This window comes from Monodon monoceros, unplaced genomic scaffold (assembly GCF_005190385.1).
Source record: "Monodon monoceros isolate NGI ecotype Baffin Bay Population unplaced genomic scaffold, NGI_Narwhal_1 Super_Scaffold_12, whole genome shotgun sequence".
NCBI lineage: Eukaryota > Metazoa > Chordata > Mammalia > Artiodactyla > Monodontidae > Monodon > Monodon monoceros.
This window is the reverse complement of record NW_021703768.1, coordinates 150858864-150880957: the sequence shown is the minus strand read 5'-3', so window position 1 is coordinate 150880957 and position 22094 is coordinate 150858864. Positions and strand designations below refer to the sequence as shown.

At 53.1% G+C, this 22094-nt stretch overlaps 1 protein-coding gene across 1 annotated transcript; it reads left to right on the top strand.

The window, feature by feature from the left end:
• The first annotated feature begins 1108 nt into the window (after positions 1 to 1108).
• Positions 1109 to 21215, top strand: HK3 (hexokinase 3). The gene is made up of 18 exons (XM_029218045.1): positions 1109 to 7054; positions 10821 to 10983; positions 11193 to 11347; positions 11431 to 11550; positions 11635 to 11730; positions 12644 to 12743; positions 12823 to 13006; positions 13497 to 13652; positions 13804 to 14037; positions 14404 to 14699; positions 14805 to 14944; positions 15023 to 15142; positions 17702 to 17797; positions 17967 to 18066; positions 19948 to 20131; positions 20244 to 20399; positions 20559 to 20792; positions 20879 to 21215. Exons 1-18 carry the CDS (start codon positions 6959 to 6961, stop codon positions 21021 to 21023), a joined length of 2775 nt encoding a protein of 924 aa, XP_029073878.1. The 5' UTR covers positions 1109 to 6958; the 3' UTR covers positions 21024 to 21215.
• Positions 21216 to 22094: the final 879 nt, after the last annotated feature.

Genomic DNA, 22094 nt, shown 5'->3' with positions numbered 1-22094 from the left:
TCATTTGTCTTATTCTCCCAATACCAGTGGTTTTGTGGGAAGGGCCTTAGTAAGACAGTGAAGAGACAAAGTCAGTGAAAAGAGTATGACATCAACCTGAGTCTGAACCCATGCTTCTGATACAAGTTAACCTCTGTGAGACCTAGTTTCTTTTTCTATAAAATGGGAAAAATCTTACAGGGTTCTAAGGAGTAAGATAATGTGGGTAAAAGCACAGTATCTGTCTCATAGAAGGTGAGTGAATGGCAGCATTCGTTACTCAATGTGATGCTAGTTTTGTATGTCATAAGTAGTGTTACAGTGAGAGGAGGAAAAGCCAGAGAGAGGTGAAGAGCAGATGTGAGAGGATACAGTTCGACTACCTTAGTTCCATCAAGCACCAGCCTTCCACAGCAAGCTCGGGTGTTTAGAGCTTGCCTAGGACCCCTGGGTTTTGGGGGTTTGTTTCTTGTTTTTGTTTTGCTTCTTCCGAAAGGTGGGAAGCAGCTGTTCTGATGGTGTTGTCAATTCATGAAGAGCTGGGAAGATCCAGGAATTTCACAAGCTATTGTGATAAATTGGGAAAGAGAAGGTAACTTCTGTGTTAGGCACTGTGGTTGTGTTATTTCATTTCATCCTTATAACAGCCCTCTAGCAGAGGCTGTGCCTTGCGCATTTCCCCTGGGCACTCACTGTTCTATTACATACCCGCAGGGTCCTATTGCAAGAACCTGTAACTCTCTGCCTTAGCACTTCTCTAGGCTAGTGTGTGGCACAGGCTGGGAGTGCCAGGGAGTGAGGGCCCCTGAGGCAGCCATCAGCCAGTAAAAGATGGAAGTTGGAGGATAAATTCTCCAGCTTCCTCACCTTAGGTGGATGCATTCTATCTGTCTCCCAGAGTTCCCCTGTGGGATTGAGCCTCAGTGGCTCCCAGCAGCAACTTAATTATGTATGCTCTATTGGCTTCCTTCCCTTCCTATCTCACTTCCAACTCCCCTGTCAGTGCTTCCTGGATCAGGGCTGGGACTAGGGTGAGGGGCCCTCACTCTTGGGTTCATGTAAAGGCAGCGTTGACACTTGTGTGAACCTAAGAGGGATTCTCTACATTTTATAGCTAGGCACTTCACATGCATTGCCCTAATCCTAATCCTGGCCTGATTGCTTCCCAATTAAACCTTTTGCACTCAAATTAGGTCTGCTTCTGGAGGAGCCCAACCTAAGGCATTAGTCTCCATGTTTTATACATGGAAAACTGAGGCTCAGAGAAGTGAAGGAATTCACCTAGGTCATACAACTGGTAACTGAGATGGGATTCAAACCCACGTCTGTCTGACACCAGTGCTGATTCTGTCTACTATACCATACTACCTCCTACTTCCCACTTGAGTCACAAAACTCAATGGAAATTTTAAGTTTGGGTGGGCTCATTCTCACCTGTGAGGCAGAGAAGCTTTGGCCCTAAGTTGATTTAGAAGGTGGGAATTGGGGTGAGGGGAAGGCAGGTAAGTAAGTAGATGGTAGTACCAAGTGGGAAGATGGAAGAATGTATAAAACCCAGAGTGGAAAGGCAGGAAGAGGTTACTTATTTCCTCTCAGTTTCAAAAGCCCTGGACTATTGAGGTTGTGGGAGGGCTCTTCAATTTAACAAAAATTAACTGATATCTATCCCATGTTAGATATAGAACTGGGCCCTGGAGCTCCAAAGGTAAATAAGAATCATTCTTTGGGAGCCCATAGTACAGTGGGGGGAGACAAACAGATTCTTTTAATAGACTGTAGTTTATGCAATGATACAAGATCAAGACACTATGGGATCAATAGACAGGTTGCTACTCGGCTGGGATTAGGGCCAGGAGGAACTTGTCTAGGAAGGCTCCCAGCACTGGCGATGTCTGAGGTGTAATTTAAAGGATAAGGAAAAGTTAGGTGAAAAGGCTGGAGAGCGCAAAGGGAGAGTCATTCCAGACAGATGAACATAAACAAAAAACTAACAGTAAGAAGCAGCTTGATGGGTATAGGAGAGCTGCAAGGCACATTGGAGTAAAAGGGCATGGAGGGAATAGCAGGAAGCTTATTGGTGCCTGGCCGTGGGGCACTGTGAGCTGTGAGAAGCAAGCCTGTGAGCACATCGGAGCAGGGAGGGCCTGGCTCTCATCCCAGCCATGGTACCTGGGCTACAGCCCACCTTTCCCCCAGCTGACTGCCTCTCCCCATTCCTTAGTTCCTCCTGGACAGCTGGAGATTGGCACTAAGGGGCTATGAAGAGCCTTGTGAGGACTTGTCCTTCCCTTTTTTGGTCAATGGCCATCTGGTGTCTGAAGAGAACTGCTGATCCTTGCTGTGCCTCTGCTACAGTTACGGCTGTCATAGTTGTTCACAGATCTCAAGCCCAGACTGCCTCCTCCTTCCATAGGCCCTGACACAGACCTTCCCTGACACTCTGCCTAGGGTGTTGGGACCCCTGCTGCTGGGGAAATAGACATAGGTTTCTAGAAACACAGACAAAGAGCCCTGGCATTGCTTGTCAGGGGTGTATCCTCACCCTGGCTCAGGAGACTGCAAACTGACTGTCAGCATGAATCACATTCACATTCAGTTCTATATTCTCTCCCCACTAAGAAGTTGAGAGAGACTGGAGCCCCAGGCTAGGCAGGATGCTATGTTTTGAATGATGGCCAGTCTATCCTCCCCACCCCCATTCCCAGTCTCAGAGCCTACATGCCTGATTGCTACACAGTGAACTGTGCAGAAGGGCTGATATGTGGCATGTTTCCAGGCCCAGTTATGCCAAAACTGATTCAACGGCCATCATCCCTGGTCTCCATCCTGGTGTCATGTGGAGGCAGAGTACTGTTTATGGTTAACGGTAGGGTTACTATTGATGAGGTAGCCTGGAGTTTTAAAGTATCTGCTCACCCATTTCCCTGGAATGAAAATTGGTACAGCGTGTCTAGTCTCCTGCCATGGCGAGTATCTTAGTCCATTTGGGCTGCAATTAAAAAGTACCACAGACTGAGTGGCTTATAAACAATAGAAATGTATTTCTCACAGTTAAGGAGGCTGGATGTCTGAGATCAGGGTGCCAGCCTGGCCAGATGGTCAGATGAAGGCCCTCTTCCACGTTGCAGACCGTCAACTTCTCGTATCCTCACATGGCAGAAGAGGCAAGGGAGCCGTCTGGGGCCTCTGATGAGGGTACTAATCCCATTCATTAGGGCTCCACCCTTATGACCTAATCACCTCCCAAAGACCCCACTACTTAATACCGTCACCTTGGGCATTAGGTTTTCAACATAAGAATTAGGTGGGAAGGGAACAAAAGTATTTAGACCACAGCAGTGGGCACAGTGTTACCCCAACTTTCTGTACATTCAAGAAGACTAGTTCAGGGAAACCAGCTTGGTGGCCAACAGCCCCACTGCAGCTGAGATTCCTCTTCCCCTTCTAGTAGAGAAGCCCCATGGTGTGAACCTACTCTTCCTCCTTGGCCTGTAGACTAAAGGCTGAACTCCACAGCCTGGCTGCTTCCTCTCCCACCATGTGTCCTCACCTACATGTATCCTCTTGAGGTCCTTGGAGCTGTTCCCCAATTCCATGAAGGTGCCTTATGCTCCACAGTTTTGTACATGTGAGGACATACTGCCACCCTTCCTTCAGGGCTCAGCTTCCTCAACTTCTGCCCACTCTGGGGCAGAGTTAGCCTCTTCCTCTTGTGCTTCCACATCGCCTCGTGTTCATTTAGTAAGTCGTTACACATTTTGGAAAATTGTCCATTGGACTACATATTTCCCAGGCTATTCTAGCTCCTTTCCAGGGGTGAACCACTGCGGACTCTGAGTGTTTGTAAAATGGATGGAGCTCCCAGCATTGCAGAGGGGATATCCCAGGCTCCTTGACCCACTTCAGGACTCCCAACTTCCTGTGGCGATCTTGCTTAAGTTTGCACCATGGCCCTGCCTAACCTGGCCTCCTCTTAGGGCAGACTCAGAGGGAAGTGCACCTTCCCGAATTAGCTGGTGTCTAGTGAGAGGGTGGGGCTTGGTGACATTATAAGTCAGATTACTCGTGAGTTTCACTTTTTGAGTACAAAGCAGTTCAGTGGGACGTCTCATTGAGAGAGAAGAGCCGAGGTCTGAGGAGAGTGACCAACTGCTGCTTCTCCCAGGTAAGATTCTCCTCTAATTCCTGCCTGCCTCAGCTCTAGCCCCTTCCTTACCCTCATCTCTCCTGCTTAGTCCATCCTGGATGAGTGGAGGCTGGAAAGGCTAAGCTGGTTGGTCCTCGATAGTGGTTCCTAACCTCGGCAGAGGTCCTGGGATACCTTTCAGAAGGAAGGCTCGTTCCATGTAGCTGATTCAGCTGAATTAAGCCAAGAGGCCCACAGTTATTCAAACATCCCCAGACCCTGGGCTGGGTTCTGGGGATCTAGTGATATGGGAGACATGTCCCTCCCCACAGGAACTCTCAGCTGGAAGAGACAGAAATGAATACATTTACTGGGAGTGTAAATACTGGGGTTACTTGGGGGAAGCTTCAGTCTCTGTTATGTAGAAGTGCTGAATAAATGTTGAATAGAAGAAATTAATAAGAGTGAATGAGTGATTGAGCTAGCTGGGCCTCGAAAGGAGAGTGAAATCTCACCATGTGTGTAGCCCTAGGCCCCTCCCAAAGGTAATTGCCTCAGTTATCCCATTTTATCCTCAAAACAGGCTTCTAACATATATGGAACATATGTTTGACAGATGTGACAGAAACTGAGTGTAGGTATATGTGACTTTGGGGAGATTTTTTGGAAACTGATTTCTTGGTTCTCTGAATAAGAACTCCCCACCTCTCAATTTTTCAAAGCTGTACTAGCACCTACCTATTTCAAGCCCTGTGCTGGGCATTGAAGAAGCAGAGATGACTCAGACAGCAATTCCAGGGAAGGCTGTGAACGAAGGCTGGACAGCAGGAGACAGGATGAAGCTCATAGTCAATGTGGCTGGAATATGAAGGGGAGTAGCAAGCGAGGAAGCTTGGGTTGAGGACAGTGTGAGGGGGTTGCAAAGTCACAAAACTTCTTTTTCTGCAGTAGAAGCCATCACAGTGTGACGGCTTACTTCACATTATGGGGAATGACATGATAAAATCTATTTTTGCACAGTCACTCTGGTAACATGTTTGGTGTGGGTAAGGTGGCGAGATGGCCACATGGGAGCACAAATATCAATTAGGAGCCTGTTGGAATAATCAGATGGGTGGAAGGTCTAGGACAGTGGCTGTGGGAACTGGGAGGTGGAGACACATGGGAGCTCTTTCCGCTCTCAGCTCTTTCAGCCTGAGAACTTATTGCGTAGAGGAAGTGAGGGTCAGGGATGTATAGCGGCAACATGAATGCCTCCAGCCAAGGTGAAGGACGGGAAGAATTTCGTGGGGAAAAGTGAAGGAGGAAATGAATGTGGCTTTGACCGTTGAGTTTGAGGAGGCTTCTCTAGCATCCAGAGATGCTAACAGACCATTGGAATTTGGGATTTGGCTCAGGACGGGTAGATTTGGGAACCTTCACACAGGTTTTAATCAAACCTTGGGGATGAGTGAGATAAAGAGGGAGTGTGGAGAAGAAGACTATGGCCAGAAACTTGGGAGCTAAGAGGAGAGGAGTGAAGGAGTTATTGACGCAGACTATGAGAGACTCAGGAAGGAGGCTCAGGGAAGACTGACTGTTGCAGCCAAGGGAGAAGAGAATTTCGCAGTGAAGAGAATTCTCATGGCTTTGCATGCCTGAGAGAGGGTGAAAGCATGGAGACTGAGGAAAAGGCTGGTATTGGGCAGTCAGGAGGTCATAGGTGGCCATGGGGAGGGCAAATTCATGGACATGAGGGGAGTGGCAGGTGGGGAGGGGTTGCAGAGGTGGGAAGGTAGCTTTCCTGAAGTTTTGCTGTTAAAGGAGGAGAGGGAATAATTCAGTAGCCAGATGCCTTCTGCCCATCTTGGGCCCTCCATTGCATTTCCCTTTTCTTCCACCCCTGCAGGGCACCTGAATCATTGAAGGCTCCTTTGGAAACTTCCTGGTCCCCATTTTATTTATATGTAGATGAAAATAAAGTAGGCCTTGAGATAGAGAGACCTGGTGTGGCTGCTTTGTGAGGAGCTGCATCCTCAGCTATGAGCACAGGGCTCTTTCAGCTCAGCATCACCCCACCTTCCAAAACCCACCCTGACGTTTATGTTGCACATTACAGTTCCCAGAGCATTTTCCCTGTTGTTACTCTTTTTAATTCTGATGACAGCCTTGTGAAGGTAGATATTATCTTCTGTTTTTTACAGATGAAGAAACTGAAATGCAAAGAAATCATAAATGATTTGCCCGAAGTCATGGCATTAGTGGAACCCCTTTCTGAAGCACAGATCCACCCCTGTCCACTTCTCTCTTCAGCGTGAAATTTACACACCTTAACTTGGCATGAAGGTGCCAAGCCAGCCTGCTTGCTTCTCCAGCAGGTCTTTGGCCCCTCCTTACCTCACAGCCTTTGCTCCAAACCTTTAGCACATCCCTGAACTCCCAAGTACAGCAGCAAGTCCATCTCTGTCACTGCCTGTGTCAGTCATACTGTGATTATTGGTAAAGCTGTGAGGTCCCTGAGGGTGTGGTCTAGGTCTGCTTTGTCTGTACCCTAGCATGTGGCACATTAGGCATTAGGGACTGGTAAATGTGAATGAATGACTGAATGAATGGCATTGGGATTAGAAATCAGCCTTCCCAGTGCTCTTTTGTTGTACATGCTCTGGAAAATGAGGGCTTTCTGGTGGTTTACTAAAGGATTTTGATGGTCAGAGATTCTGAGCTCTGCCCACATCTTCCTTCCTGGTCCCCTTCAGAAGGAAGAAAGTTAAGGGTCTGTATCACAGCCTCCGAGGTTCATCACAACCTGTGGAGTACGTGGTTCACCCGGAACCCTTTTCTCCCATAGGAGGTCACCCCCCACCGTGGAACCACATGGACTCCATTGGGTCTCTAGGGTTGCAGCAACGGGAAGGAGCCCCCAGCTGCCCCCAAGAAGGCTTGCCCTGCCCCTCAAACAGCTCTGAGCTGGTAAGTTCAGCGCTGGGTTCCTGTCTCGTGCCTATTCAAGGGTGTCAAGAGCAGGAGCAGCAGAAGATGCCATGCGGCCACTGGCTCACACCCATGCAGCCCTTTCCTGTTTACTGAGCCTTTCATATCTGATCTAGTAGCTTTCTCCTTCAAGGCTCCACACCACTGCAAGGTGGGGATTATCTCCTCATTTTACAGGCGAGGAAGGGGGCTTAGAGAGGTGACGTACCTTGAGTTTAAGGCATGACAGGAGCTTGAGCTGAGGTGTTTCATCTCCAGAGTCTAGAAAGGACCCTCCAGGGTTTTTCTTGTAGAAAGCTGTGTTCTTAAAGCCCTTCCTTTTCCCACTTCTCAAGTCATTCCTGCACATCTTTCACCCCTCAACACGGCCACTGAAGTCAGGCACACAGAGAGAATTTCAGTGCTGAACTCAACTTGGAGGTTGTGCAGCAAGGTTATTGTGCCTCAGATTAGCTCAGAGTGAATTTCTCTTTTTTCTTCATCTTGACCAAGATTTAGAAGCCCTTGCCTACCACACCCTCTAGCAGGAAACACTCGGGTAAGTCAATTCACATCTCTTCGTCTCTGTTTCGTCAACACTGAAATGGAGGAAAATAAAGTCTAATCCTCCCACCCCTGGAGGATTAAGTGAGCTAATGGAGATACAGGACCTGCACAGAGGAGGCATCCACGAAAGGGTTCTTGTATCTTTCCCTGCAGTTTCTTTAGCTTTCCAGCCCATTCTGAAACCTGCTTGATTTGGCTTGTTGCCCAAACGAGAGGGGCGTCACCCCTCACTGCATTTCATGCTCTCACTTTACCCTTGTCCAACGTCTGCCCCAGACCCTGTAAACATTTCTTCTGTGCACGACCCCTAGCTGGGCCACAGAAGGGTGCAATGACTGTGCCGCGGTGCCTGCCCTGCCAGGGCTTGCTCTAGGGCCTGCCACCATCACCTCTTTCACTTTACACCACTCTCTTGAGACTCTGGCGCTGGTCCCACACCCACCCTGCTGGCTTTATTGCACACACCTGCAGTTTAAAGACAATTCTCTTCAGCTTTGGGGGAGTTTCACACGGATGCCAAATTTCCTGTGGCCTTGGGCCCCCACTCAGCACTGCAAGGCTTCAACCTCAGCTCCCCTTCCCATGATGATCTAAGAACCACGTGTAGTCGGAACCCAGTCCCATCTGAGTCCCTTCCTGGTGCCTTCTGCCAGGACTCTTTTTGTCACCGGAGGGGTCATGGAGTCAGGCTCCCCAGGCTAGTTTTACCTTGTGCTCTGAGGAAAGGGAACCCATGTCCTATAGGCCAGCCACTTTCTCACCCCTTCACATCTACTGTCTTCTCAGTCCTCAAAACATCGCTGAGAAGTGGGTGCTATTTTTGTTCCTGCTTGACAGAGGAGAAAACCTGCTCAGAGAGATGAGGTGGGCCCTGACTGACGGACACAGCAAGTTGGTCAAAGGATCCAGCATTGAGGCCGCATTGAATCCACCCTCTCTCTAATGCTTTGCTCCTCACTCTCCTGGCTGAGGTCTCTCCCCACTCTTCTTGGGGGAGGTTGAGGGGAGACTCCAGTAGCTTCTCCTGTCTGCTGTGCGCCCACCAGCGTCAGCCAGGGAAGTCCTCCTGTGTTTCTTGAGGCTTCTGCCATCTCATAGTCACTCCTCTTGCACCTCTCACTGCAGCTGGGAGGAAAAGGAAGAAAAACATCGATCTACCCAAGCCATTGACTTCTCCATAACTCTGATGTTGTCATTAAGCAATAATAAAACACCCCTCACATCTGAACAGCACTTTACACTTTCACGTACATTATCCCCTTTCTTATGCCACCACAACCACTTAGTCAACAAATCCTGAGAGCCAGCCACTCCTTGTGGCCCTGAGATACAGCCATGAACAAGACATGGCTCCTGGGTGCTTTTGAGTATTGTTATTCTCTTGTTAAGTCTTACCATGTCAGAGAGAAGTTTAACTTGCCCAGGGCCACATAGACAGGAAGTGGCAGGGCAAGGACTCAGATTTAAGTTTTCTCATCCCATGTCCTGTGGGGGTTTCTTTGCTGCAAACTTCATCAGCTTTGGGTTCTTTTCAGGTGTTTTTATTAGTTTTTATAAGGCTTCACATTTATGTGGAAACATCTCTGCAGTCAGATCTGGGTTCAAGTCCCGCTCTGCCCCTTAATAGCTGCTTGGATTAGGCAGATGCCTATACCTCTCTGAGCCTCAGTTTCCTCATTTGTGACTCAGGAATAGCTCCTCCTAGCATGCATGGCTACTGGAAGCAGTAGTGTGAATACGGAACTGAACATCTGGACTCCAGTTAGGATCATTTGCCTCCTTAGGGATCTGTTTCCCATTCTTTTCCTAAAACAGGGGTGGGACTGAGTTGCCCCCATCTCCCTCAGTTGGCAGCCTCTCCTCCCTGGCTCTCCCTGCCTCCTTATCCAGGTGCCTGAGTGGTACTTTATAGATATGGGCCCAGTGTGGGGTAGCGGGTCATAGGAATGGAATTCCTATGAGACAGGCAGTGGGGACCCGGGAAAGGCTAAGCCTGGGAGAATGGAGTCGGGGGCTGGGACCCTCTGAAAAACCCAGGGAGGCTGCTGAGCCCTCTTTGAAGGACAGGCCAGAGGGTTGTCCCAGGGAGGTTTCCACACAGAAGTGAGATACTGGAGCTTTTCTTAAGCTCCCCCAACTCAAGCTTCTGCTGGAAAAGAACCTGCTGTCCCATCCTCTGCTTTCCCTGTCTGCCCGCCACTCCCTTCACTCTGATCTGCGCCTGGCCAGCCTTCCCCAAAATCCATCCCCTTGCTCTGAAGAAAAACCCTTTGTGCTCTTCCCCCATATCTTCAAATGGCTCATTCCTTTCCTTCATTTAGGTCACCTCCACGGGGAGACCTTCCCTGACCAATATCCAAAAATACCTCTTCCTCTCCTGGTCACTCCTGAACTTCTATTTCTGCCTTTCTTTTCTACCAGTACTACCAGAACCATATTACATGTTTCTGTGCTTATTTTCTGCCCCCTACACTGGAATTGAGTTCCACAAGAGCAGACTCAGCTGGCTGTGCAGTGTATGGTGCTTAGAATAGTGCTGGGTACATATTAGGGGCTCAGTCAATGTCTGTGTGAAGGATGGCCAACTGTGGGAGGACTGTCCTCCATGGTGTGGCCCCCAAACGCTCCTGGCTGGGCTTGCTCGGGCTCCAGAGTGGAGTGTATCGGAAGAGGGAAGCCCCTGAACCTGAAGTTCATCCACACATTTGTTCATTCATTTGCTCATCTAACAACAATTCACTGAGCAGCTCGGCTATGGGTCCTGGGGAACCAGAGCAAATCACTGGTGGGGTGACAGGGGAGAGGTCTTGCCAGCCCTGAATTCAAAGAAGTAGAGGAGGTTGGAAGGAGCTGAAAGGATCCACAAGGGAATGGAGCAGGAGGAATTGGGTGGGTCTTCCCACCAGAAAGGAGCTTTCTGAGGGTGCAGGAGCTGGTGTAGGCTGTGAGCAGCAAGAAAGCCACAGTGTGTGAAGAGGCGAGGAGTGAGGCTGGGCAGGTGCTGGGGAGCTCAGCAAGGCTCACAGTGGGCTCAAGCAGGGCTCAGGCCAGCCCCTGGGGAAGCTAAGGGAGGGGTGCTGGTCTGGGCTAGGGAAGGGAGGTATGAACTGGGCCAGGCTGGCCTCTGTCCTGTTTGGAGTGGGGGAACTTCGCTAGGCCAACAGGGCTCCTGCCCAGATGTCGGCCTGTTTCTCCTCAGGTACAGGAATGCCTGCAGCAGTTCAAGGTGACAGGGGCACAGCTGCGGCAGATCCAAACCAGCCTCCTGGACTCCATGGAGCAGGCCCTTAAGGGGCAGGCCAGCCCTGCCCCTGCTGTCCGGATGCTGCCCACATATGTGGGGTCTACCCCACATGGCACTGGTGGGTGGTATAGACTAACATGGGTGGCCAGGACTGGTAAGAGGGTTCTGATCTGGGGGAGGGGGGAGTTCCTTACCCCTTTCTCCATCTCTAAGGTCCCCATCTCTAAGGTCCCTTGATGAGACTTCACAGGCCTTGGGAATGTTTCTGGGAAGAAGAGGGCTTGGTCTCACCAGCTGCGTGCCTTTCTGTGACCTTCTTTCCCACAGAGCAAGGAGACTTCGTGGTGCTGGAACTGGGAGCCACAGGGGCCTCACTGCGTGTTCTGTGGGTGACCCTGATGGGCATTGAGGGGCACAAGATGGAGCCCCGAAGCCAGGAGTTTGTGATCCCCCAAGAGGTGATGCTGGGTCCTGGTCAGCAGGTGAGCACTCACTGCACAGGCTCTGGGCCCGGGGGCAGCTGGGGCTCCAGTGGGCAGAGCTAAGCCCCCAACCCACCCCACAGCTTTTTGACTTTGCCGCCCGCTGCCTATCTGAGTTTCTGGATGCGCTCCCCGTGGGCAATCAGGGTCTGCAGCTTGGGTTCAGCTTCTCCTTCCCTTGTCACCAGACAGGGCTGGACAAGGTGAGTGGCTACAGGGACAGTGGGTGGAGGGGCTGCAGCCCCATGAAGGTTGTTGGAGGATTGACCTGAATTTTCTGCCTCCAGAGCACCCTCATTTCCTGGACCAAAGGTTTTAGGTGCAGTGGTGTGGAAGGCCAGGATGTGGTCCAGTTGCTACGAGACGCCATCCAGAGGCAGGGAGTGAGTAGAGGAAGGGGAGCAGGGAGGGATGCCCATGTGGCCTGGGCCTGGGCCTGGGCCTGGGCCCAGCACATGTAGGCTGTCCCTATGCTTCTGGGAGAGCCTGCTTTCCTCTCGTGTTTATACCCTTTATCCATGTAACCTTCGGGTAAATGCTGCTACCATTCTCATTTTATAGGTAAGGAGGCTGAAGCTAAGAAAGGTCAAATAAACGTTCAGGACTGTAGGGGGAAACAAAGATGAAAAGACTTGACCCTGTCCTCAGGGACCTCACAAGTCTAGTGGGGAAAGCATTCCAATAAAAGATTGTCCCTGTTGAGAATGTGGTTCCGATGACTGTGGGAGCACAGGGAAGGGTGTACTACGACTTGAGCAGAGACTTGAAGGAGAAGTTTGCCAGGTGCCTAAGCTGGGGCTGGGGAGGAAGGTCTAATTTCAGAGAAGGGCATATTCAAAAGTCTGGATGCCTGAGAAAGGCCACTCTGGATCTGTGCCGACTAACCACCACGGTGCTGTGTGAGTAGCTGGAAGTCAGGGCTGAGAGGAGCAGGCTTGGGGAGCCAGGCCAGGACCAGGGTGAGCAAGAGAGGTGTCTACAGCATAGCCTTCAAGGTGACATGTTTGCTCACCCTTGTCCTGGTCCTGTGGGGAGCACTGGTGTTCTGGAAGTGATGGCTGAGGCTGAGAGCCCCTGAGACCTCCAGGGCCTGAGCTGGGGGCAGAGGAGCCAAGGGGCAGGCGTGGGATGGGAGGAAAATCCTCTATAGGGTGGGAAGGCCTAGAGCATATGTGACGCAAATGTGTGGGGCATGCGGACACGCATTTCAGGGACTCTGTGTGTCTCCGTCAAAGCCAGGGCCCCAGCCCTGCCCATCCCCCAGGTTCCCTGACCTCTGTCCTCTCTGTTGTCCAGACCTACAGCATCGATGTAGTTGCCGTGGTGAATGACACAGTGGGCACCATGATGGGCTGCGAGCCAGGGCTTGGGCCATGTGAAGTTGGGCTGGTTGTAGGTGAGTCACAGGCATTTGTGATGGTGGATGGAGGGCCTGGAGGCCTGGTGGACAGGCCCTGATGGGGTGTCCCTGCCAGACACTGGCACCAATGCGTGTTACATGGAAGAGGCACGGCATGTGGCAGTGCTAGACGAGGACCGGGGCCGAGTCTGCATCAGCGTCGAGTGGGGCTCCTTCAGTGATGATGGGGCCCTGGGGCCAGTGCTGACCATCTTCGACCACACCCTGGACCACGAGTCTCTGAATCGGGGTGCCCAGAGGTGGCCTAACCTTCTGCTCTAGCCCCATCACTGCTTTGTTCCCCTCCCGCTCTGTTGTCCCTGTACTCCAGCCCTTAGGCCCCTCCCTCTCGTTTGCTCCTAGGCTCTCCAGGTTGCATCCTGGGGGGCCCTGGCCAGGCTCAAAGAAAGAATGGGTTCTAGAATGAAGAGTTTTTAACTCTTGGCCCTCCCTTATTCCTGACTCTGGCCAGCTCTGGCAGGGGTTGGGGGTTGAGAGTAGCCAAGCAAAGAGTCTCCTACCCTCCTTGGGTCCTTCTACCCTCCAGGAGCCCCCATGAACCTAATCTAAGCCAGAGGGGGCAGTGGGGTCTGGGTAAACACCCAACTGTCTCCTAGGAGGCCATTTGCTTCTGGACCCTTCAGCAGGGACCGCAAAGAAAGTGACCTCTCTTTGGGAGTTCTTGGAGGTGGGACCAGGTGGGCTGAGGGCTTAGGAAAGGCTCTGTCCAGCCACCCTTCCTGCCTGTAGGTTTGAGAAGATGATCGGGGGCCTGTACCTGGGTGAGCTGGTGCGGCTGGTGCTGGCTCACCTGGCCCGGTGCGGGGTCCTCTTTGGCGGCTACACCTCTCCTGCCCTGCTAAGGCAAGGCGGCATCCTCCTGGAACATGTGGCTGAGATGGAGGAGTGAGTGCGGGAGGCGAGTGGGCTGCGACAGAGGGGTTCTTGACTTGGGAATGGGGAGGATGCTCTTTCCCTGAGGTAGCCATGGAGCTTTGGTGGGGGCAGGGAGCTTTGGGGCTACTTCAGCCCCAAAGTAGCACCCTGTCCCCGCCAGTCCCTCTGCTGGGGCAGCCCGTGTGCACGCTATCCTGCAGGACTTGGGCCTGAACCCGAGGGCCTCAGATGCCGAGTTCGTGCAGCACGTATGCGCGGCTGTGTGCACGCGGGCTGCCCAGCTCTGTGCAGCTGCCCTGGCTGCCGTCCTCTCCCGTCTCCAGCACAGCCGGGAGCAGCAGACACTTCAGATCGCTGTGGCCACTGGAGGCCGAGTGTTTGAGCGACACCCCAGGTATTGGGAATACAGATGATCCTGTGTTAGCAGGTAGCAGGAACAAGTGTGTGTTTGTGATACACACCCAGAGGGCACTCTGGTACCACTGGTGCAAGCCGATGGGTATGAATGGCACCCAAGCAAAGTGAGGACAGACAGGGGCTGGGGAGGCCAGAAGAGGTCAGAGGAGAGAAAGAGGCTTCTCTTCGTTGTGCAAGGGAGGGTGTCACTGGGGGCACTGGGCGTATGGTTGGTGCATAGATGGGTTTAGAATTGAATTGACTTGAAGTGAGGGAGCCCAGGGCTTCCGCAAGCCCTTGCAGAGCCCAGGGCTTCCGCAAGCCAGGTGCCAAGCCAGGGTGCACCTGATGTGTGTCTGTGTAGGTTCCTCAGCATCCTGCAGGAGACAGTGATGCTCCTGGCCCCCGAATGTGATGTCTCCTTCATACCCTCTGTGGACGGGGGCGGCCAGGGTGTGGCAATGGTGACTGCTGTGGCTGCCCGCCTGGCTGCCCACCGGTGCCTGCTGGAGGAGACCCTGGCACCATTCCGGTTGACCCGTGAGCAGCTGGCAGCAGTGCAGGCACAGATGCGAGAGGCCATGGCCAAGGGACTCCAAGGGGAAGCCTCCTCCCTCCGCATGCTGCCCACTTACGTCCGGGACACGCCTGATGGCAGTGGTAAAGACTTGGTCTGAATGGGACATGGGCTCCTGGGGGGTCACAGCATGTGTGGGGGGTGGAGCTTCCAGCTTTGACCTGGCACTGAGGGTCTCTGCCCCACAGAGCGTGGGGACTTCCTGGCCCTGGACCTGGGGGGCACCAACTTCCGGGTCCTCCTGGTGCGTGTGGCCACTGGAGGTGTGCAAATCACCAGCCAGATCTACTCCATCCCGGAGTGCGTGGCCCAGGGCTCTGGGCAGCAGGTACCCACAACCTGGAGCTGATGTCAGGGGGCGGGGAAGGGCCAAGTGGCCTACTCCCTGACTTGCTCCACCCCTCAGCTCTTTGACCACATTGTGGACTGCATCGTGGACTTCCAGGAGAAGCAGGGCCTGAGTGGGCAGAGCCTCCCCCTGGGTTTCACCTTCTCCTTCCCATGTACGCAGCTCGGCCTGGACCAGGTGAGAGAGGGAGGGCTGCGGGAAGCCATCCTCAGGGGCTTTCCACCAACATACTCTTCTTGGAGTGGGCAGGAGGCCTGGAGAGGGCTTCCTGGGCTAGGGAGAGGGCTGGGTGGAGGCACTGCTGGGCTGGGCCTGCACCCAGCCTCAGTTTCCCCAGATGTGATGTGCCCAGGTGGATGGGATGCGGTGAAATGGCCTGGAATCCAGGGCCATGAAAAGGCGTGGGATGGAGAAGGACATGGTTACCCCTGGGGGCTGCCAGTGGGCAGGAGAGTGGAGCCAGCATTAGGTCTGGGCACTTGGGAGCAGTGCAGGCCAAGGTTGGGACTGACCAGAGGACACACTGGCTGTCTCACCCACAGCACTGTTGTAATGCCGAGGGTATCTGCAGGGAGCAGATTGTTCTGTCTCTCAAAGGGGCTTGTGGTTGCATGGTTTCTTTGCCCTCTCTCCTATTCCCGGCCTTGCTGGTATCCTTCTCAGGGCCTGGTTGGGGTTGGCAGAGGGGCAGGCACAGGTCTAGACACAACACCCACTCAGCACACACCTCTGCATCCTTCATCAGGAATGCTAGACTTTTCATGCACACACCTAAGGCCTGCCATGGAGATGGCTCCTCCCAGACCTCTGATCCAAGCTCCCAGGAATCTCCTCCTCAACACCCCCAACTTCTGCTGAAAAGCTCCTGTGATGAGGAGTTTGCTGGCCCTGAAGGTGCCCACCAGGTTCTTCCACACCTGTGGTCTCTGGGAAGCTCTGCCTACTCTACTCCAAACAGCCTTCCTATGGTTTTCGCCTACCCTCTGCTCCTGCTCTGACCTCTCAGACACGGGCCTCTGTGCTCTGCTTTCCTTTGGATCATGCAGTCAGCAGTGTCTCTTTGCTCATCTGCTTCCTCCAGCCTGAGTTATTCTGGCACCTTTTGATTATTCCTTGTAAGGTGTGAGAAGCAGGTGGGACCCTGTGCAAAATCAGGCATGCAGGAAACACAGTCCTATTAACAGAATTTAATTTCTATGTTGAGCCCACATTCTTTTCAGGAGTGAAAACTTAATGGTAATCAATTCAGGGATCCCCTTATCCAGGTAGGGGCCCCTCCTTTGCTGTATAGAATGTGCAGACAAGCTGGGACGTGGGGGAAACGTCCAGGCCCCAGCCATTTGGACTCTGCATCTTGCTCTCTTGGGTCTTGACAACTCCCTTGATACCTTACCTTCCCCTCCGTGGGGAAGGAGGGCAGAGGCTGCCTCTGTTCTCAGATTATCCAAATCCCTTCTGTGTCCTCCCCTTCCCCACAGGGGCATGCCCAGGGTGGAGGGCCTAGGACATCTTTCTCAGGAAGCCATCTGGAACCTGGCTCTAACTCCTGCCCACCTCACCTTCCCCAAACCAGGGGGTCTTTCTCTCATCTGGGAGTGGGGAAACTTTGCTGTTACTCATGATCTGGCTCTCCCTCTCATTCACTCTCACTCTCTCTGGTTTCTGTTTTTGAGACAATGAGCATAGAACACTCTATCTTGTGGTTTTATTGGGAAAGGAATAAAAGGAAATATTACTGGGGGAAATGTCAGTTAATATGTCTAAAGTCTCCTGCCCCAAAGATTCCCAGACCTGCTCTCCATGCGTCTACTTTGGGCAGAGCAGTCATTTTCTCCTAATGGTGGGTGGAATAGTTCCGCTGCCCTCTCCCTCAGAGGAAGCACAATAAGAAAAGAACAGCTAGGCCCCCATTACTAAGTTCACAATTTAAGGCCAGTTTCTCACAGTAAATTGTCTTGTCCCCTCCTGTCCTGCCCAGGTGTCTGGTTTCTGGCTTTTCCATTCATCCTTCACTCATATCTGGAACATGCCTGTGAATCTCCCATTGACACGGCTCCGTCCTAACTCTGAGAATTCCTTCCTTTCAAGTGACTCTTGCTATCTCTTTCTGGGAGAGCAGACGCTGCTGTTATTTGGACCTCTGAGCCTTCTCTGTCCTTCCCTTTCTCACACACAGCACTCATTTTACCAGATCTGTTAATTCCTAACCCAATTACAAAGGGCCATTCCTTCTGGGCAGATGTCTTTTTTTTTTTGCGGTACGCGGGCCTCTCACTGTTGTGGCCTCTCCTGTTGCGGAGCACAGGCTCCGGACGCGCAGGCTCAGTGGCCATGGCTCATGGGCGCAGCCGCTCCGCGGCACGTGGGATCTTCCCGGACCGGGGCACAAATACGTGTCCCCTGCATCGGCAAGCAGACTCTCAACCACTGCACCACCAGGGAAGCCCTGGGCAGATGTCTTAAAATGGCCAGACCCTCAAACTATCTGAGCATTCTGGCACTAAAAGTAGAAGACGTAGGTTGGATGGTTATTAATAGGTTTCTTCACACTGGAATCCTCCTGGGGAATTGGGAGGGGGCAGAAGGCAAGGCCCTTAATCGTATGACAGAGTAGGCACAGAATCCTATGTGGGGAGGGAATCATATACTGCATTCTGATGGGATGCAGGCTTTGGGGAGGCAAAGTGAGATTCCAAGGGAACTCTAGCTTCCTGCTTCCTCTTGGTCCCACCCCAGGGCATCCTCCTGAACTGGACAAAGGGTTTCAATGCATCTGACTGTGAGGGCCAAGATGTTGTGTGTCTGCTGCGGGAAGCCATCGGGCGCAGACAGGTAAGTAGTCTGCCTAGAGGGGTGCTTTGGAGTAACGGGCCTTGAAGGCAGCAAAGGGTCTCCCGCTGCCTGATGTGGGGGGCCCTCTGTAGTAGAGACCTCTGGGTCCAGTGCTAGTTGCTGTGACGACCACGTTGCCCAGCAACTAGCAGCATCCTTCTGTGTGCAGGCAGTGGAACTGAATGTGGTTGCCATTGTCAATGACACGGTGGGGACCATGATGTCCTGTGGCTACGAGGACCCCCATTGCGAGGTTGGCCTCATCGTAGGTGAGGAGGGCCCTGCTGTTTTGTGCCCCTACTGCCTGTTGCTAATTTACTGCCTCCTGTTGATTTGAACATTCCCCTGGCCTTGGGGATGTGGCATCACTCTTACCTGACTCAATGGGGCCCTGGAACACTCTATTGGGCTGAGGGTCTGGAGCTTCGGTGTTTAGCCCAGCTTAGCTACTGACTCACAGTCGTTTAAATTCTCTGAACCTCAGTTTGCCCATCTGTTAAATGAATGTGAGCTTTGGAGTCATACAGATTTGGGTGGAAATACTAGCTCTGCCACTTCCACTGGTATGACCTTGGGCAAATCACCAGAGCCTCAGTTTCCTCATCTCTAAGGTGGAGATAATAATGATGCCTATCTTAAGGGGTTATGAGGATGAAATGGGAGGGGACAAAGTGTAGCATTATGCCTGGCTCATGGCCTACAGAGTATTTGGAATTGGGTGGGACCCCAGTGATGGGATGGGTGTGTGCAGAGAATGAGTTGAGATGGTTCTTTGAATAGTCCAAGATTCTAAGTCTTTTAAAAAAATTTTTAATATTTATTTATTTATTTGGCTATGCTGGGTCTTAGCTGTGGCACATGGGATCTTTAGTTGTGGCACGCAGGATCTTTTTAGTTGCAGCATGAGGGATCTCAGTTGTGGCATGCAGGATCTAGTTCCCTGATCAGGGATCGAACCCGGGCCCCCTGCATTGGGAGTGTGGAGTCTTAACCACTGGACCGCCAGGGAAGTCCCCAAGATTCTAAGTTTTTATTAAGCACCTCTCCTGTGGCCAGTTGGGGGCTGGATGAAGGGACAGGAAGACACATAAAGAAGGGGAAAATATCTGCCTTCTCGGAACTGACTGTTTAGTGAGGGTTGAATCCAGAAGAGCACGTGGCCGTCAGAGAGAGCTGAATCTGACTCTAAATGCCAGGGCAACAAGCCAAGATCAGAAAGGAAGGGGTCCCGACATGAGTGAGACTTGAAAAGAAAGCCTTGAAAAGAAAAAAAGGAACTTGGCTAGAAGGGGGAGGAGGGATCCCATAGCTCCTTGGACATCCGTTTCTTAGAGCTGGAGGTATGTGGCAGCCTCGAAGGAGACTGGGAGCTTCTTGAACATAGTGTCTGGCACCGGGAGATGCTCGAGAGAGGCAGGCCCAGATTGCTGTGTGAATTAACAACTGGATGGAGTAATTCCAGGGTCCAACACACCTGCTTAGAGCTGGTTGTGTGTTGGGGAGAAGAAGGAAAAGCCTTTACCCAGGGTATGCCTTCTGTCTAAGCTTCTTGGCTTCAAGGTCAAATCCAAATGTCACTTTCTCTCTGTAGCTTTTCCTGACTTTCTAGGCAGGAAGACTCACCTGTGCTTGGGTGTTCCATGATGCTTTTCTTTGCACTTCTATTTGGGCACACACAGGAAGTATCAGAGTTGGCTGCTCATTGCCCAACCTCTGGCCACTGTGGAGCTCCTTGTGTCTCATTTTTATGTCCCCGGTTCCTGGCCCAGCACCTACTGTTTGACTAAAGACCTGGAAGGCCAGTCGAGGAAGGCTTGGGCCTCTCACCCATGTGACAGCAGGGGCTGTCACACATCTCTCAGGGGAATGATGTGAATGACGGGCATTTTGGGAGCACCCTGGGGTAGCATGGGAGATGCGCTGATGGTGGTGCTGGTAGGGGAAGTAGTAGAGTCCTGGGGGGCTTGATGGTGGCAGGGTCTGAAAAAGGGATGCGAGGAAGGAAGGAGGACCGGGCTTCGGGCAGGCCAATGAGCATGAGGAGATGGAGAGGTAGGAAATGAGCCCAGATTTTGCTATCTCGGTGGGAAGGGCTCAGAGAGATCTTGTCTGCAACAGTGTGGCTTCCACCCCATCTGGCCTCTCTGAAGGAACTGGCACCAATGCCTGCTACATGGAGGAGCTCCGGAATGTGGCAAGTGTGGATGGGGACTCAGGCCACATGTGCATCAACATGGAGTGGGGTGCCTTTGGGGACGATGGCTCTCTCAGCATGCTCAGTACCCGTTTTGATGCAAGTGTGGACCAGGCATCCATCAACCCTGGCAAGCAGAGGTGAGGGTTGGGCTGGGCAGGTGTGACTGGTGGTGGCTGGCACTAGTGATGTGGCTGGTGGTGGCATGGGGCTGGGGCCTCCTGCCCTGTGTGCACACACACTTTCACGCAGGTTTGAGAAGATGATCAGTGGCATGTACCTGGGGGAGATTGTCCGCCACACCCTCTTGCATTTGACCAGCCTTGGAGTTCTCTTCCGGGGCCAGCAGACCCAGCGCCTTCAGACCAGGGACATCTTCAAGACCAAGTTTCTCTCTGAGATTGAAAGGTGCTGAGGCCTGCATTATCTCCTTCCACCTCCCAAAGGACTCTATCGTTGGGTGGAATGCTGGTTGGAGGGAGGTGCACCCAGAGGACGAGAAAGCCGTGAGAGGGGGCGCTCATGCAGCATCTTGCCTCTCTGTGCTCTATTCCCTCCTGTCCCCAGTGACAGCCTGGCCCTGAGGCAGGTCCGAGCCATCCTGGAGGATCTGGGGCTGTCCCTGACCTCAGATGATGCCCTGATGGTCCTGGAGGTGTGCCAGGCTGTGTCCCAGAGGGCCGCCCAGCTTTGTGGGGCAGGTGTGGCTGCCGTGGTGGAGAAGATCCGTGAGAACCGGGGCCTGGAAGAGCTGACTGTGTCCGTGGGGGTGGATGGAACCCTCTACAAGTTGCACCCTCAGTGAGTCCAGGTGCCAGGCTGGGCAGGGAGGCATGGCCAGGTGGAGCCCGGCTGACCTGGTCTCACCTCGGCCTCTCCCCTCACAGCTTCTCCAGCCTGGTGGCAGCCACAGTGCGGGAGCTGGCCCCTCGCTGTGTGGTCACCTTCCTGCAATCAGAGGACGGGTCCGGCAAAGGTGCAGCCCTGGTCACCGCTGTTGCCTGCCGCCTTGCCCAGATGACCTGTGTCTGAAGAAGTCTCCAGCAACCAGCTTTGTTGGACGAGGGCTGGGACCCCATCTGTCCCCCAGCCAGGTCCAGACACCCAGGACTTCCAAAACAGCCATGTATGACCCCTCCATGGCCACTGGCCTGGACCCCTAGCTCTCCCTGAGAGAAGTAGCACTTGGGTTAGCAATATATATATATAATTTATTTACATTCACGTCCGCTAAAATCCCTACGCGCCCTGGCGGCCGGGCAAGGCTGTGTACATAAGGCCAAGTGTAAGTGCACGAATGCACTTAAAACAGAGTCAGGGCACAAGCTTCACATGACAGGCCCCGCACGGGGGCACCGGCCAGCCCCAAGAACGGGCACGCCACGGCATGCACACTCGCCATTGTCCAGCCCGGGACTCCCGTTGCATATTCACACGCCCCGTCAGGCAGGGCTCCTCGTGGCTGGGGGCAGGGGGGGATCGGAGAGGAGCCGTTGGGTGTCCCTGGGTGGGTGGGAGAAGGGCAGCATGTGAGAGGCAGATGTGGACTGACACCGGGCGTGAGAGACGTGAGCAGCCTCCAGGTGTACAGCATGAGATGCATGTGTGGGGGGATGCATGTGACAGGAGCACACGGGACATGCATGGGCACATGCCCGTGTGGTAGTTGTGTGCCTGAATCCAGGGGCTGCCCCCTGTGCAGCTGTGGCCCTCAGTCCCACAGGCTTGGAGCCAGGCCCCTCAGATGTGCCCCTACCCAGCAGGCACAGAAATGTTTGCATAAGGTCCAGCTCAGGCAGGAGCTCCGGGGGCCACGTCCCGAGCCCATCGTGTGCATGTATGCCCGTGTGTATGCGGCCCCCTGGCTGGGGCAGGAGGAGAGGTAGCATCACACGCACATACACACACACAGATGGGCTGGGCCCAGCCCGGGCTCCAGGCACTGTCCACCCTGGGCCCCGGGCAGAGTCGGAGCAGGTGGCAGTGCCAGCCCGGCCAGGCAGGCCATGGAGGGGAAGGAGTGCGGGCAGGGTCTGAAGGGCCAGTGTTAGGGGATAGCGTCTGCCAGGAGGGGGCCTGTCCACACAGCTCTCCCCGGTGGTG